Here is a 15,062-nt window from a genome sequence, read left to right as displayed (position 1 = left end):
GTGAGCTGCAAACCCTTTGGAGGTCAAGTGCGAGAAGGGGAAACGGAAAGAGGGAATGGAAGACGTTCTTTTTGCCCCTTTTTCCAGCCAGCTGGCTGCTTCTTTCTCGCTGTCTCTGCCTGTCCTCAGCAGATTTGACACATTTCTCACTCTCTGGAGATAGAAGCAGCAGCAGCAGGAAGGGGCAGCAATTTTGTCAGCATTTTCATCAGACCTAGAGTCCTGCCGCCTGGAAGGATGTTGCTTTAGCCGAGGCATTCATTGCTTACAGTGACAGTGAACTCATGCTGCTGTCTTCACCAAGAGGTTTTGCATTCTTTTTTCCTCAGAAATGTTTTCTTCTCTTTTTTTTCCCCACAATCAGGGGAGAGTTACAATGTAAAATCCCTCCCACCACCATGTCTCTTCAACGTAAACCGGCAAAGGTGATCTAGCAATGATCTGCTTAGTGTCACTTCTTCTTTTTATTTTAAACGCTCTCTTGAAATGGAAACATTTTGCAGAGCAGGGAAATATAGACCTATTTCTCCCATCTCTTTTAGTTCATGCCCCCTTTTTCTATGTCTTTCCATCATTTCACCATGAGGCCTCACGTGAGTATATTGGGTGGAATGGCAGAAGCTCACCCCCCACACACAGTGGGTATTTTCCTTACGTCCACCTTGCCTGGAGTTCTGGCTGACACTGCCTTCTCTTGCCCTCCTTCCAGGTCCCTCTGTGAGGAGCCCAGCCCTGTCACTTCAGCCACTGCCCTGTGGGTGACATGCTGACACAAGGATTGTTGGTCTCATCACATTCTGGAGCAGTCTTTCGGAGTGAGTGTTTCCAAGATGCCCTGTTATCTTTTCCTCTGTGTGCTGGCTTTCTCAGAAAAATTGAAATGCGCTGCCTAGAAAATCTCTTCCCGTTTCATCTTAAATAGCTTCAAACAGAACCTGAATTACAAATGTTGCACCTTGGCTGGATGGTGTTGGTCTTTTTTTCAACGCAGTGTAAGAAACCTGCCAGAAAGTAAGCCAGCAACTGAATTACAACAAAATTCCTGATGAATAGGCCAGCAGGAGAAGAGGGGAGTTCAGAAAAGAGGGGACATCTGTCTTGATGTTGCATGGCCCTTATTTCCCACATGTCCATCTATGTGCTGCTGCATCAAGCAAAGCCTCTTTTTTAAGGCCTCCTCTGTAATCTCTGTGAGTCATGAGACCCACAGGAATAGTGGCCCTGTGGCCTGCTGGAGATGAGGAAGCAGGTGGTTGAAAAGTGCATTGTCCATTGGAGTGTTTAGTCCCACCTGTAGTATAGTTGTGGTTACATGGACTTTTCCACAGTACTCTGTGGCTAAGAATGAGAAGTTACCCTTAGCTGTGTTTCAAGGATGCTGAAACTCATAAAGAAATTATTATTGAGAAATTGTCAGAAATGATTGATCTTTTCAATGTATCTGTGATACACTGGTGTGTGTTTCAGCTGGAGCTCTCCCGTGTGCCCTAGTGCTAGCAGGTGAGATCTCTTTGCAGTGTAGGAAGACACAGCTTTCCCTTTCTGTTTTGCACACAGCTCTGTCACTGCCTTCACCTTTTCATCTCCAATGCTTAGATAGTTTTCCCTCCAACACCTGTGCCATTTTAGAGGCATTTTTACATCCATCCTGCCTTCACTGAGTAGCTTTCTTGTAAGCACTCTGCTTACAAGTTCTCTTTGTTTTCTATCTCCAAGTTACTCTAGGATCCCTTGAATACAGGGTTTGTCCCACCAGGGGAGTTTGTGCTGCTTTGTGACAGAGGAGAACGTCCCAGGTGATTTGGTGTTTGCTGTAGGGAGGGTTGGGCTGCTTTGCATAAATTCACAGACCAATGCAGAACGTTTGCTTTGTGATGTCAGGGCACGGTTGCCACGTTGCTGTGGTGACATCAGAAGGTTGCTTTGCTGCACCCAAGGCCTCAGTGGCAGAGCAGCTCTTGCCTGTGCTCAGTGCAGGAGCATCCTCCTGTTTGTCAGTGGGCAGCTGCACACTGTGACAGGAGCCTTGTTTTTTCTAGTGTTTCAGAAGAGTCTGCAAACTTGCACAGCAGTGCTACCATGATTGAGCAACTCGTTGCTGCAGTTTGCACTGTTTATGGCATTGGTTATTCAGGATATTATCTGACTAGCCTGGGACGTAAGTAGAGATTTTCCCTGGGTGTAACCTAATCTGGCTTTTAGATGTCTTCCTGCTCTGTTTTAGTGACCCGGTTGATTTTGGAACAGAAAGAGCATGAGGATGCCACTGGTTTGGTACAGCTCCTGTCAACCTGTTCCGCTATAGACGGGGTGTCTGTAGCCAGGGAGCTGCGGGCAGCATTTGCAAGGAAGCTGCAGGGGTTGCATTCCCTCCCCGGGAGAGTCTGTGGCAGCAGAGTCTGCCATTTCCTCAGTTTGCTGGGTCAAGCAGGACAACTTTGAAAACGCAGACTGGGAGATGTTCTCAGAAGGATTTCTAAAAACATTACGGCTCTCTCCAGTTTTCTCAAATAATTTATTTCATTTTCCCTGCCCTCTACAGGACACCTGAGACGTGTATTCAGAGGTGCAGATCCTGAGGTGAGTGAGAAAGGAACCTTGGATGTTCCTGACGTTTAAAAATTGTGAAGGAATCTGTGAGCTTGGCCTGTGGTAGTAGGGTGTAGATGGCCAGCTGGGTAGGTTAAAAGAAAATCCATTCCCATACCTGAATCAGCAATTGCAAAGGCATCACTGGCTGTTTCCTAATTTTCGATTTCGGAGCTTTAAAACACTCAAAGCTCAGTTTTCAGAGGGAACCTCACCTGCTGATAGTAAGCACGAGGGAATATTGAATTCAGAGCCATATGAAATTCTGCTGAACCAGCCCATTTTAATTTTGTTGGAGTGACTTAGAATCACATTGCAATGGCAGTTTATCATTTGTCCTTAGTCGAGCAGGTTGTAGAGCTGAATAGGAGTAAGGTTATAAATGATAGGTAACTGCCTGTCCCTCATGCTGCTGTCTGTTCACAGAGCCCTGAACCCACAGCAGACTCTCCACTGACTCTCTCAGTTCCTGGAGATGTGGCCAAAGAGGAGCTGAATGACCGCAATCCTCCAGCTGTGCTCACAGCACGACCTGAATATTCCGAGCCGGTAAGTGCCAGTTCTGGCTGGTGCTGTCTTTAGTGCAAGACAGAGCTGCAAGATTCTGAGCAGCCAGCACTTGCTGTTGGTGGCTGAGGATGCTGAGAGCTGGAGACCTGCTGGGACATAGCAATTCTCCCCCAGCTAGTGAGAGCTGGAAACTGGGCTTTGGTCTGTCATGTTGAGGTACCAAAAATCTGGTGCCTCTGGGTGAGCATCTGGATCCTTGGCTCAGTGACGCTCTGTCTCTTGGTGTAATGGTTTAAGGTTTGCCAATTGTAATATATTTACCTTTTGTTGTGAAATAGGATTAGGAGTAAAAGTGAAGCAACCCTAAAACTTAAAAAAGGCAATAAAGAAAAAAAATTATTAACAACACAAAGAATGAAAATAATAAATTCAGAACAGATTTTCAGGCCAGTTCCTCCTTCCCCTGTTGTTACAGAAGAACAACACACAGGAACACTTCAGTCAATTCCCTACTTAAATAATTTTCTTCAGTTTATTTTAGGGAGAGGAGTTTCTTTTGGTTTAGCTATAAGGATCTTTCACCAAGAGAGGAAATCCCCAGTTCTCTCTGGAATCCACTTTTTCATGATTGACTGGCACCTGGGACCTGCTATCATGAATTTCCTCCCACTATACAGTCTTTTCAGAACTGAGTTGCGGGCCATGTTAAATAGTCATCAGGTATTACTTTTAAGGTTGAGCTACTCCAAGGCAAAAGTTCTCTTTTGCTCACTTCTCTCTGTTTATAGTTCATTCCCAGGAAGAGAGATTCCCCTCCTTTTCCTCAGGGCAAAGGATTCTTCAAACACTTTACACCTTGCTCCACCCCCCATGTCTTTCTTTTTCTCCATAGTTTAAAGGAATTTATTCATGAAGTACAGTCCATGCCTACAACTTGCAAAAAGATATTTCAGCCAATTTTCATGTCATTTCATCATTCTCATTCCATTTAGAGACTTAGCTTTTATTTCACTGATTTTAGTGTATCCTTTCTGTTCTTCTCCCTCTCACTCAAGGAAAGACAAAAGTCTGTAAGTGATATCTGAACATTACGAAAAAAAAATTAAAATCTCACACGGAAGTTGCAGGAGTTGGGCCAGGCCATGCTGGAGCTGTGTCAGGATCTCAGGCCGCCCAGGCCACGCTGGAGGGGCAGGATGAAAACTACCTAGTCCAGTCAGAGGAGAAATGGGTGACAAGCCTTTGGCTCCATGGCTTTCTTCCCGCACTGACTGCATTCAGTTCCAGCCGCGGGCCGGGGGTTCTCCCTCTGCCCTGCCCAGCACACAAAGCCGTGGGGGGCTCTCCCAAACCGGGCCCAGCTGCCTCCCCCCAGGCCGTGAGGGCGGCTGGGCAGGGCCCCGCCGAGCACGGCCACACCGGGAAAAGGCGAGAATCCCAGCAATGGGCTCTCCTCCCCTTGGCCGCTGGGACCCCTGGTTAAAACGAGGCCCAGCAGCCTCCGGAGCCCGCTCCCGCCTGGCCCTGGCCGCATTGGAAGCGGGCCCGGGCCAGGTCAGTGTTACCTTGTGAAAGGCCGGCAATGCAAGGGAGCTTTCCTGGGGTTTACTTGCTTCAAATGGGATTCACGGAGCGAACCGACTTTTCCAATTGGTTTCTCAGGCTGTCAACATCTAAACCAGCCTCCAAGTGGTCCCATCAATCCACAGAGGAAATTCTCATGCAGATAAAACTTCCTAGTGTGCCCTTCCCCCAGGGTAAAACCAGCACACTTGGCTTCTGCAGTGCTATGGCCAAAGGGCACATGTGGTAGCGCTGCAGATCACAGGGCTTTGTTTGTTTTCCCTTTCTGAAATGCTGTGTTTGGAGCTTGTGGAATTCCTCTGCCATTTCCTTGAGGAATTCTCCACATCCGCAGACTGGTTTTGCCCACCTGTCTTTTGGCTTTTGATAAGCTGCAAAGAGATGATTGTGCTGTTCGTGAAGCTGTGGGGGACATTCTTGTCCCTTGTGGCAAAAGAAACCAAGGGCATAATTCTGAACCCTTCTTCTGAGGCACAAACCAGAAAGAGCAAGTTTCTGTTGATACATTTTGTGGGGTAGTCTGCAGATGTGAAAACTCCATTGGAGCCTGGAGTTTAGGTGAAGCTGCAAGTCCTTGACTGCTGTCTTGTGTTGATAACTACAGGAAAGACATCTTGGAATTCCTGATGCTGTATCTTAAGACAAACATGCAACTTGTTCAAAAGGACCCAGGGGTTGCAATCAATAGCAGCTGAACATGAGGCAGCGTGTGCCCAGGTGGCCAAGAAAGCCAAGGCCATCGTGGCCAGTGTCAGCAATAGTGGGGCAGCAGGAGCAGGGCAGTGAGCTGTGCCCTGTGCTGGGCACTGCTGCGGCCACAGCTCGAGTGCTGTGTCCAGTTCTGGGCCCTTCTGAAGCAGAAAGACATTGAGGGGCTGGAGCGAGTCCAGAGAGGGCAAGGGAGCTGGGGAGAGGTGGGAGCACAAACCCAGTGAGGAGATGCTTGAGGGAGCTTTAGCCTGGGGAAAGGGAGGCTCATGAGAGTCCTTCCAGGCACACTTCCATAAATGCCTACGTGACAGTGCTCCTCACAAGGACCACTTCCATTGCAAGAATCCCCTCACTGCACCCAGATGCTTTAGACACTGGACTAGGTGTCACTTTGATGGTTTGTTTTGTTGGGTTGTTGATTTGCTAGGAGGAGAAGATCTGTTTAGTTTCTTCCTCTGGCTAGCAAAGGCGCTTTATCACAACATTCTCCTGCACGAGAGGATGTAGTTTGGGGCAGGGACGTTGGTGCAGAAAGAGCTGCTCTGATGCCAGGCCAGCCAGCACATCACTCTCGTGTTAACAGAACCCTTACCTTTTGGCAGCCTTGTGGTTCAGCAATTGTCAAATAATTCAATCAGGATTGTATTTGGGAATTTAGCAGGAAATCAAGTCCCTTGCATTCTGGCTGGTGCTCAGAGATCAGAGGAGCTGGGAGGGACTGGGCTTCATTTCTGATTACAGCCACTTGAGCATTGTCAGTGTGGTTGTGAGCAAGAGAAGAACTTGCCCAAGCACTGATGCACAACGAGTTCAGTTCCCAGAGCAGTAGTCTGGGTGTAATCTCATTCCATAAGGACCTACATGCTCCAGATTCCCCAGGGATGTGGTTTAATGAAGCAACAGGAGAGCAAGTTCAGGATTCCTGCTGCTGATGGGGGCACTGGCAGCCACGTGCTATGGTGTGTCATAATAGAAAGTACAGTAAGACAAATTACACGAGATCTATTTATCTATCCATCTATCTATGTAACTATTCCATAACTGACTATTCCTGGCTCTGGGCAGAGGCAGCTGGAGGTGCAAAGCTCACCCAAAGTCATCCCTTCAGGAGAAGAGGAGAGACGTGTTCTATCAACAGATCCTGAGCAGGCTGAGATGTTTCCCCTCCAGAAATGGTTGTTCTTTCCCCTCAGAGTTGCATTCCTCCTCCAGCCTCTTCTGCCCTGAAGCCCCCAGTTCATTCTTTGCATTTCTCCCCATCCTAGTGACGTGGAACCATTCCATGTTTTAGGTGGTGTTTGGTGAATCTGGTCATACATGCATTACATGCCATATGATTTTCATCCTTGGCATCCCTAAGGATGTGAAAGTTCATTTGTTGATGGGGCCTTAGGAGGTTCTCTCTTAGAGCTGGTCTGAATTCTCAGTTGAGAAAGAGGAAGAATAAACACCTTGGCCCTCCTCCAGATACTGAGGGGGCTGTAGAGGCACTCTGACCTTCATCAGAGGAGCTGTGCATGCATCCTCATGTCCTGAATGAGCAGGATTTTGTGACAAGAGTGTAGATGTCAGAAAGGCAGAAATGGTGGGGCAGGCCTGAAGAGAACATGAACTCCAGAAGTGTCTCTCAAAAGGAGTGAGCCCAGAGTGGGCAGGATGGAGCTGTGAGAGAGGGATGAGTGTCAGTCACGATGGAAAGACAAAATGGACACGGCAGAAGTGGAGGGAGGCCCTCAGCAGACCCTTGAGAAATGCCACACCTTCCCTGTCAGCTGCCTGAGAGGCTGTTGGAGCTTCAGTCCCAGATGGACCCTGATTGTACTGCCAGTGTCACTTTGGAATCTGTGCCTCCCCATGGGCAGAGAACGAGCCAGGAGAGCAGCAGCAGCAGCACAGTGCTTTGGGAACGTGTGAAGCCATCAGTCTTCGAGACCTGGCTCACAAATGTTGTATGGGATGTTGAAAGCCTTCTTGTCTTGCTTTCTGTGCAGGTCCTTCTAGAGGAAGAGCACGAGCAGAGTGCTTTATCAGAGGTGCCACAGCAGACTCAGGGAGAGCTGTTCCCAGCCCAGGAGCAGGAGGAGCAGCTCAGGCAGCAGTGGGAAGAGGTACAGGAGAATGGCCAGGTAAGCCTGGCTCCCCAGGTGCCAGAATGAAGGAGAGGAGCAGAGGCATAAAACAGAGCTCTTGGGACTGAGGAGGCCAGGAGTGCCACAGGCACTGAAAGCACAGGGCCTTGTGATGTGCAGAGATCAGCGCTAGCATGGGAGGGTTACAATGGAAGCAGAGGTGGGTAGGGGAGCAGAAAGAAGTGGCTGAATGAATTTGGTTTTGAGGCTGAAAGAGGAAAAAGCTGAGCCTGGTGGCAGCTCCCTGTGACTTGCTCTGCATTTGTGTCTGCAGAACATCAAGGCAGAGCCACAAGCAGAGCTGCCCGAAGCTCCGATTGCCATCATGGCAGTAAGGAGAAGGCACAAGGAAGACATGAGAAGCATCCAAGAGGAGATGAATTTCCATCAGCAGACAGGCGATCAACAAAACCAGGTGAGTGCAAGAGTGGAAGACACTCCACTCGTGACAGATGTCTCTTGTTTTTTACAGAACCTCAAGGACAACCTGCATGCAGAGCTGCATGAAATTGAGGCTGGGATGAAGGCAAGAGAGAAGAGGCTGAGGGAAGAAATAAAACTTATCAGAGAGAAACATAATCCCCTGCTTCAGGCTGTACAAAAGCAAGTGAGTGGAACATCAATAGCCAGTGCAGTCACCCATCTGCTGGTCTCTGCCCTTCTTGCCTTTCCAGCGTAGAGTAGCAGGGGGTGGGGTGATGCCTCTGAGTGCCATCCTGCTGTAGGGTCCATCACAGCCACTCTGAAGGACTTCTCCTGGTGTGCCAAATCTCTGAAGCTGCCCTGCACAGTGAGGCTAGTCCTTTGGCCTTTTTGCTAGCACTCATACAAATGGATTCCTGCTGGGCTGTTCCTGCATTCCTTTTTTCTTGAGGTATTTTTACAGAGGGGCATGGTGACCCAGATGGAGGATTGGAACAAACAGTCTGTAACCCTAGTAAATCTGTTCTCTCCCTTTCCTCACAGTCAATGACTCTTGGCTCACAGGGACAACCTGTAGTCTCTGACTGCTTTGTTCTTTTTAACTTGAGGTGGAAATGTTCACTTCTCACGTGCCAGCCTGTGAAGACTTCCAGCAAATGACTGGAAACAAAAAGCCCCGTGGTCGACGAGAGACACGGGAGCTTTCCCAATCAGAGATGCTGCAGGTTGGGCACGTCCCGAAGATGGCGCAGGGAAAGAGAACTGAGTGGGAGGAGGTAGAGCATTTTAATAAGTGTGTCAGCAGCCCTTGGAAGGAGAAAGGAATCCTTGGGGAGGAAGTGGAATGGTCATTGTGGCAGACATCCTTCAGAAAATCCATGAGTTTGGAACATGAATGTGGTCATGAAGTCGAGTAAAAGCGGCCTTTTATATGGACCCATCCAGTCTGAATAGGGGACATCGAAATAATGCCTTTTAAGAGCCCTTCACGTGGCTGACAACATCTTCCTAAAATTTTGCATTTGAAAAGGGATCTCAGGATCATCTCTGACAGCCAACTTTCTGACACAAACTCATTACTTCTCTCAGATCTACACAGCCACTGTCAATGAACCTGAAGCAGCAGCAGCAGCAGCAGCAGCAGCATTGTCTAAAGGAGCCTTTGTTCCCCAGCCTGAAAAGTCGAGCCTGGGCAGTGTGTTCATCACCAGCACTGACAGAGCTGCTGCTCAGCAAGAGGAGGCAGAGGAGAAGTACTTGCAGCTACTGAGTACGTCTGGTGTATTTCTTGTCTGAGGGACAGTGTGTTGTGTGCATGTGTCAGCATAGCTGTACCAAATGTTCCTCCTCAGTCTGGTGTCACAGGGACACTCAGGACTCCCCACATGAACTGCTGTAGAAAAATCCCTCTCTGTGCTGGCCATCTGTACTGCAGAGCTGTCTGCCTGGTTGTTGTTGTTCCCCAGCCAAGCACAAAGGCTTCAGAGACCCAGACAGTGGGGCTGCCTTTCTTATCATCTGGAAGCAGAGATCTTTGCTTTAAAGTGAGCATCTTGCATTTTGTTTCTCTCAGGGAAAATAGTGAACATGGGAAATCCCATCATGAAGTACACTGAACTGGAAAATATTGGCAGTGGGTGAGTCCATCCGCAATTACTTCTACACAAGAATGAGGCAGGGGGTTTACTGATAGTACATCTATCAATTGTGGAGTCAGGCAAGCTGCACACATATTCAGAAACTGGAGTTAGATTGTCCCACTTCTCAGTACCAGCCAGAATTTGTGAGCGTGGTCAGAAGTCATTGTCAAAGAGATCTCCATGCTTCCAAGGCCTTGCCTGCAGCAAGGAACAGGACCTGGAAGATTTCTTTCTTGTCTATCAAGTGTGGGCCATCTCTGTGTTAATTGCCTTAGCATTTTTGAATATCTTCACATCATACAGCCACAATAATGAAAGGAGAATAATCTTGCTTGCCTTAAAAAGCAACCTGCCCACTATGATAGCTGTGAGATAAGAGTTCTCAGGAACTTTTCTTTCCAAGAGTTTGTTGAAGGAAATACTCCATGGTCAGGATAAGAACTGTACAGTTTAGAAACTGCAGCCTGAGATGAAAGAATCAGCTCTCTTTTTGAGCTGAGGCAGTAAAGCCCATCACTCCAGGAACAGGTCCAGTGCCCATGCACTTGAGAGGGAAATGCATCAGCTGCCTTCTGGCAGACGCTTCCTGCATCCTGCAGGTTTTAGGCACTGCCAGCACAGATCTCCTGTCTGGGCTGGCTTTCACTCAGAGATCTAAACGGCTTCTCCTTTCTTTGCTTTGTTTTGTTTCTAGGACTTTTGGAGAGGTTTGTAGGGCACTCGACAAGGGAGCAGGAAGAGAGGTAAATGTCAACAGCCCCTGCAGACTCTGCAGCTCTTGAGAGCTTTCCCCTCTGGTGTGAGCTGTGGCTGGAGCTTTGGGTAGAGCTGTGCTGCAAAAGCACAAGAAGCCCAGACTGGTGCCAGCCTGCAAATTGCATTAGGGACAGTGTTTGTCCTTCTCAGCTGCCAGAAGGAAGGCGAGGAGGGCAGCGGTTCCTTTCAGAGAAGGACGCGCTCACTCGCTCTCAGCTGCTGAAACAAAGCTGGTGCCTTAGAGCATCTCACTGCTCTTTGGGGCTACAGCTTCAGAGCTCTGTTCTCATTTCTGGCTGCCAGCAAATATATCTGAATGTTACTGGGAGTTCCTTAGCCACCTGCAGTGCTGCACTTGGGAACTGCATGTAGGCAGAGATCTGCAAGGTGTCCCTAAAAGCCCTAAGCCCTGCTTCTACCCGGGATGTATCAACAGAAGAGCAAAGCAAGGATTGCTTTTGAATCCTAGACAGAGCAGTAGAGAGTGTAGTCAGAGCTTTGTGGGTGATAGTTGAGCCATCTTTGTTCCCAAGTGGACAACACAAAATGTCAGTGGCCACATGTCCTGAAACTGGACTCCAATGGAGCAGAGAAATGGGCTGCTGGAATGTCAGTTCCTAATTACTCCAATGTCTAATCACAAGGCACTTTGGCTCAGCTTGGCTGTGTCATTGCAAAATCACTCACTCCACGTGCACTGTGGTCTCGTGCCACCAACTTCTGAAGTTATTGATGGTGAATGTCATCTTAGGTGGCCATAAAGAAAATTAATCTCCACCAACTGAGGAAGAGGGAACTAAAAGTTGATGAACTTATGGTCATCAAGAAGAATAGGAATCCCAACCTGGTCAAATATTTAGACTGGTGAGTTGTTGTGCTTTTGTTCCATGACTGTTTGTTTACATACTGCAAACACACGAGGTAAAAACCCACTTTGGTCCCTGGCAGAAAAGACAGCTGTTATTATTAGTAAATTATTATTGTTCTGCTCACCCTCACTATGGATGGGAAGAGAGTGCATCTTGTCTGCATGAGTTTTCCCTGGTCCACGTAGTTTAAAAATTATTCAAAAACCTGGATCAGCCATATCTTACTAAATCAATAGCCTGTAAATTCACTGCCACCCCATTGTTTTGGGGCTTGGTTGTTTCAAGTGTCTTCTTACATGTGGATAAACTAACAAGGATTTCCCTTGGATTGTGTTCCCTCTTTTCCATTACTGTGCATGCCAGGAACACTAGGTGCTCTTTTCCAGAAACACACAGTGTGACAGCTTCTTGATCTGATACTAAACTGCATTTTTCCCTTGCTGGTCCTCTAACACATCTCTTTTTCCCAGATGTGTCATTCTCCTTGAGCCAGCAGAGTCTGCAAACACTACACAGCCTAGAGGGAATGTCTATTCCTTTTATTCTGTTCTCATCACAAAGAGACCCAGAAACAAAGAATCAACCCATATCTTTTCCAAACAGCAACGTAGTCATGCATGTTCATATCCATGCCCTTGTTTCCTTCTTTCAGCTACCTTGTGGATAAGCAATTCTGGCTGGTGATGGAGTACATGGATGGAGGCACTCTGAGCAATGTCATCAGCTGGACCTTCCTGTCTGAAGATGAGATGGCAGCTGTCAGTCAGCAGGTCAGGGATCCTACCTGTGCTTCCAGGGCCTTGGGCAGGATTGTCTGGGAAAGTGGGGCTCAGAACTGGAGAGATTTCATGTGCCAAGCTTTGTTTCTGTGTTGCTAGAATGCTATGGGGAAGCTAGAGCATCTCAAGTCAATTGTCTACCAGTGCCCCAGAACTCACTGTACTCTATTCCTGTATGCTTTTCTCCTGCTCTTGTATCCTCACTCTGTCTCTTTGTATTTGCTGTTCTCTACCCAACTTCTCTAAATGTTTACCTCCAGCCTGTGTGCACTGCATTCCTTGCCTGGGAAAGCAAAGGTGCTGCTGGCAGGATTTGAAACAAACGGCAAAGAGAAAAGAGAGACTCTTTTCTCACAGTCCTCAGCTGAAGAGGATAATAGTGCACCCAAAGTGCTGTTGGATTCTGAGCACATCCACTGCAGGAGCAGGCATTCTGGCTGGTCTGCAGGGGACGGTCTACAACAGCAGTTGCTGTTGCTCTTTCAAAAGCTGACGGGCCTTTCCTTAGAGAGGTCCTGCTCTGCTAGTGTTGGAGCAGCATGCTCTTCCTCTCAATGGCACAGTGTTCTGTCATGACTCCCTATTCCCATGGAAAGGGAGTCATTTGGAGTTGTTTCCTTTCTTCTGGGTTGAACTCCCATCACTCATTTTTGCCCTCCTCTTTCTGTTTCCCTTCCCAGTGCCTGCAAGGCCTGGATTTTCTTCACAAAATGTGCGTGATCCATCAAAATGTGAAGAGCCGCAACATCCTTCTCAGAAGCGATGGCTCTGTCAAGCTGGGTCAGTATATTCTTGGTCAGAGGCAGCATTCCAGGGATGTGGGGTTTTGAGCTGCTATGAGTGACTTCCAGCTCCCCAAAAATGGTGCTGGTAGCAGTGCAGGGGCCCCTGCTCTGAGCTGAAGGCACAGTTGCAATGTGCACAGAGGTATGATAAGGAGCCACAAGCAGTCAAGAGTGGCGTTGGTCTGTGTGTGTCTTTTCCAGAGGGAGGGAGATACAATCTAAACCTTCAGGGGAATAAAGGCCACTGCTGTGAGCAGCATTTAAAAACCTAGGTTATTTTTGGAAGTGGACATTTCCCTACTCCCTTGGCTAAATCCCCACTGACAGTTCTCCAGGACATTCATCAACAGCACATTCTCAGAGTGAGAGTGGGGAATTCTTTTGCCTGGTTTGCTAATTTGAGCTGGCTTTCATGGTGTGTTGTTTTCTCCACAGCTGATTTTGGCCTCTTAGCTCAGCTCAGCCCTGAGCAGAGAAGACAGGACTCAGTGGCCAGCACTTCTGGGTGGATGTCACCTGAAGTCCTGACAGGTCAACAATATGGCCCTAAACTGGATATATGGTCTTTTGGAATTGTGGGCATTGAAATGGTGGAAGGAGAAGTTCCCTACTGGAATGAAACTGCTGTGTGGGTAAGGTGCAAAGACTTCCTGATGCCGCTGTCTTTCTCACCTGTGCCATGTTGTGTGTGCCACTGGACAAAATCCCATTGCCATCTGCTGGCACCCCTTCCACCATGGTCCCCTTGTAAAATGTCCCCATAGTTCAGCACATCTGCTGTAGTTTTGGTTGCACCAGAAGGGAAGTGGCAGGAAGCCAGTTCAGCAACTTTGAGCTCCAGCTATGCCTGCTATTTCTGATTTGCTTTTGGAGCCCTGTTGGAGCTCTGTTTCTGAAGGAAGGGTTTTTTTCAGTGAAATGTTTAAATACATGACAAATATCCTTCACATTGGAGGTTGGATGATCCTAGTCTCAATTTTATAGTAAAAGGAAGAAAAAATGAAAAAAAAAAAAACAAGAAAAAAACAGAAGGGGAAAGGGAAAGGGAAAAGGAAAGGGAAAGGGAAAGGGAAAGGACAATCAGCAAAGCAATCTCCAAGCAGTTCTGCTATCTATTTCCTTTTTTAACCAAGTACAGGATAAAAAGCTTGATGAGCTTTATTTTATGGCCACTGTGCTTAAGGGACCAAGAAGCACTCAGAGATGCCTTTCATGTAATTACCCTTGGAAATAGTAGTGTTAGATAATATAGCAAAGTCCCCCTTCCAAAAAGCCTGTTCAGCTGGTGTGAATCCTCAGGGAAACACACTTGCTTTTGCAAGAGGTCAGTCAATGAAATCACCTGCCAAGGCAGGATCCCTTGAATGTTGGAAAATCTGTGGCTCCTTTTGGGTTTGGGTGTTTTGGTGGTGTAGGAAAGTCATCTCTGCCTCTCTGCCAGGGCAGAAACTGCCACTGCAGAATGGAGGTTAAACAAGGGCATCTGGGAGAGCAGTTACAGATGTGAAAGAAGCAGGTGGAGCCTCGTGTTTCCTTTTTCTGCAGCCTCAGCTCCTGATAGCCACAGGAGGGAGACCAAAGCTGCAGCAGCCCGACCTCTTCTCTCCTTTGCTGCGCGACTTCCTGAGCTGCTGCCTGCAGACAGATGAGGCTCGGCGCTGGACTGCCAAGGAGCTCCTGCAGGTAAAATGTGAAGGGGCTGCAGGTGAAACAGTGTGCCAGGGATGGGCTCCTCCTCCACTCAAGTCCAAGGCACCAGATGAGCCCTCCACCTCCCCACATCTTCATCTTTCTATGAACCAGAGGAATCCTGATTGAGCCTGTAAAGCACTGACCTTGGAAAGTCACGGTTCATTGTTTTTTGTTGTTTGTTGTTAATTTTTGGTTTTTTTCTGCTGGGCAGCATCCATTTGTGGCATCAGTCGAGCCTACTTCCTGCCTGGTGCCACTGATCGTTTCTTTGAAGAAGAGGATGGTGGAGAAGAAACTGTGATAAGCACATCTGGACTATTTCCTCCACCAACCAGTGTATGATTTTAGAGTAGGACTGTAGAGTAGGACTGCAGAGTAGGATTGTAGAATAGGATTGTAGACAAGGATTATAGAGTAGGATTGTGAATAAAGACATTTTCTGAAACCTCAACCCATCTGGAAGATTCCTTTCCTTCTCACCATGTGTCAGAGACTGAAATATTCTAATTTTAGACTGAAACATTTTCTTGAAGGATATTTAGAAGTGTATTACAATGGCTGCACATAATACCACCATATCCTGAATAGGCCTTTG

At 47.7% G+C, this 15,062-nt stretch overlaps 1 protein-coding gene across 1 annotated transcript; it reads left to right on the top strand.

Annotated features, from left to right (window-relative positions):
• Positions 1-398: 398 nt before the first annotated feature.
• Positions 399-14,768, top strand: LOC134056901 (uncharacterized). The gene is given in 13 exon segments (XM_062513858.1): positions 399-411; positions 1,938-2,033; positions 2,036-2,158; positions 2,543-2,580; positions 3,016-3,138; positions 7,386-7,520; positions 7,798-8,130; positions 11,094-11,206; positions 11,864-11,981; positions 12,671-12,770; positions 13,211-13,407; positions 14,321-14,458; positions 14,679-14,768. Coding segments are annotated over 13 exon segments (1,617 nt in total).
• The last annotated feature ends 294 nt before the right edge of the window (positions 14,769-15,062 follow it).

This window comes from Cinclus cinclus, chromosome Z, assembly GCF_963662255.1.
Source record: "Cinclus cinclus chromosome Z, bCinCin1.1, whole genome shotgun sequence".
Lineage (NCBI taxonomy): Eukaryota > Metazoa > Chordata > Aves > Passeriformes > Cinclidae > Cinclus > Cinclus cinclus.
This window is presented reverse-complemented; position numbering and strand designations above follow the sequence as displayed.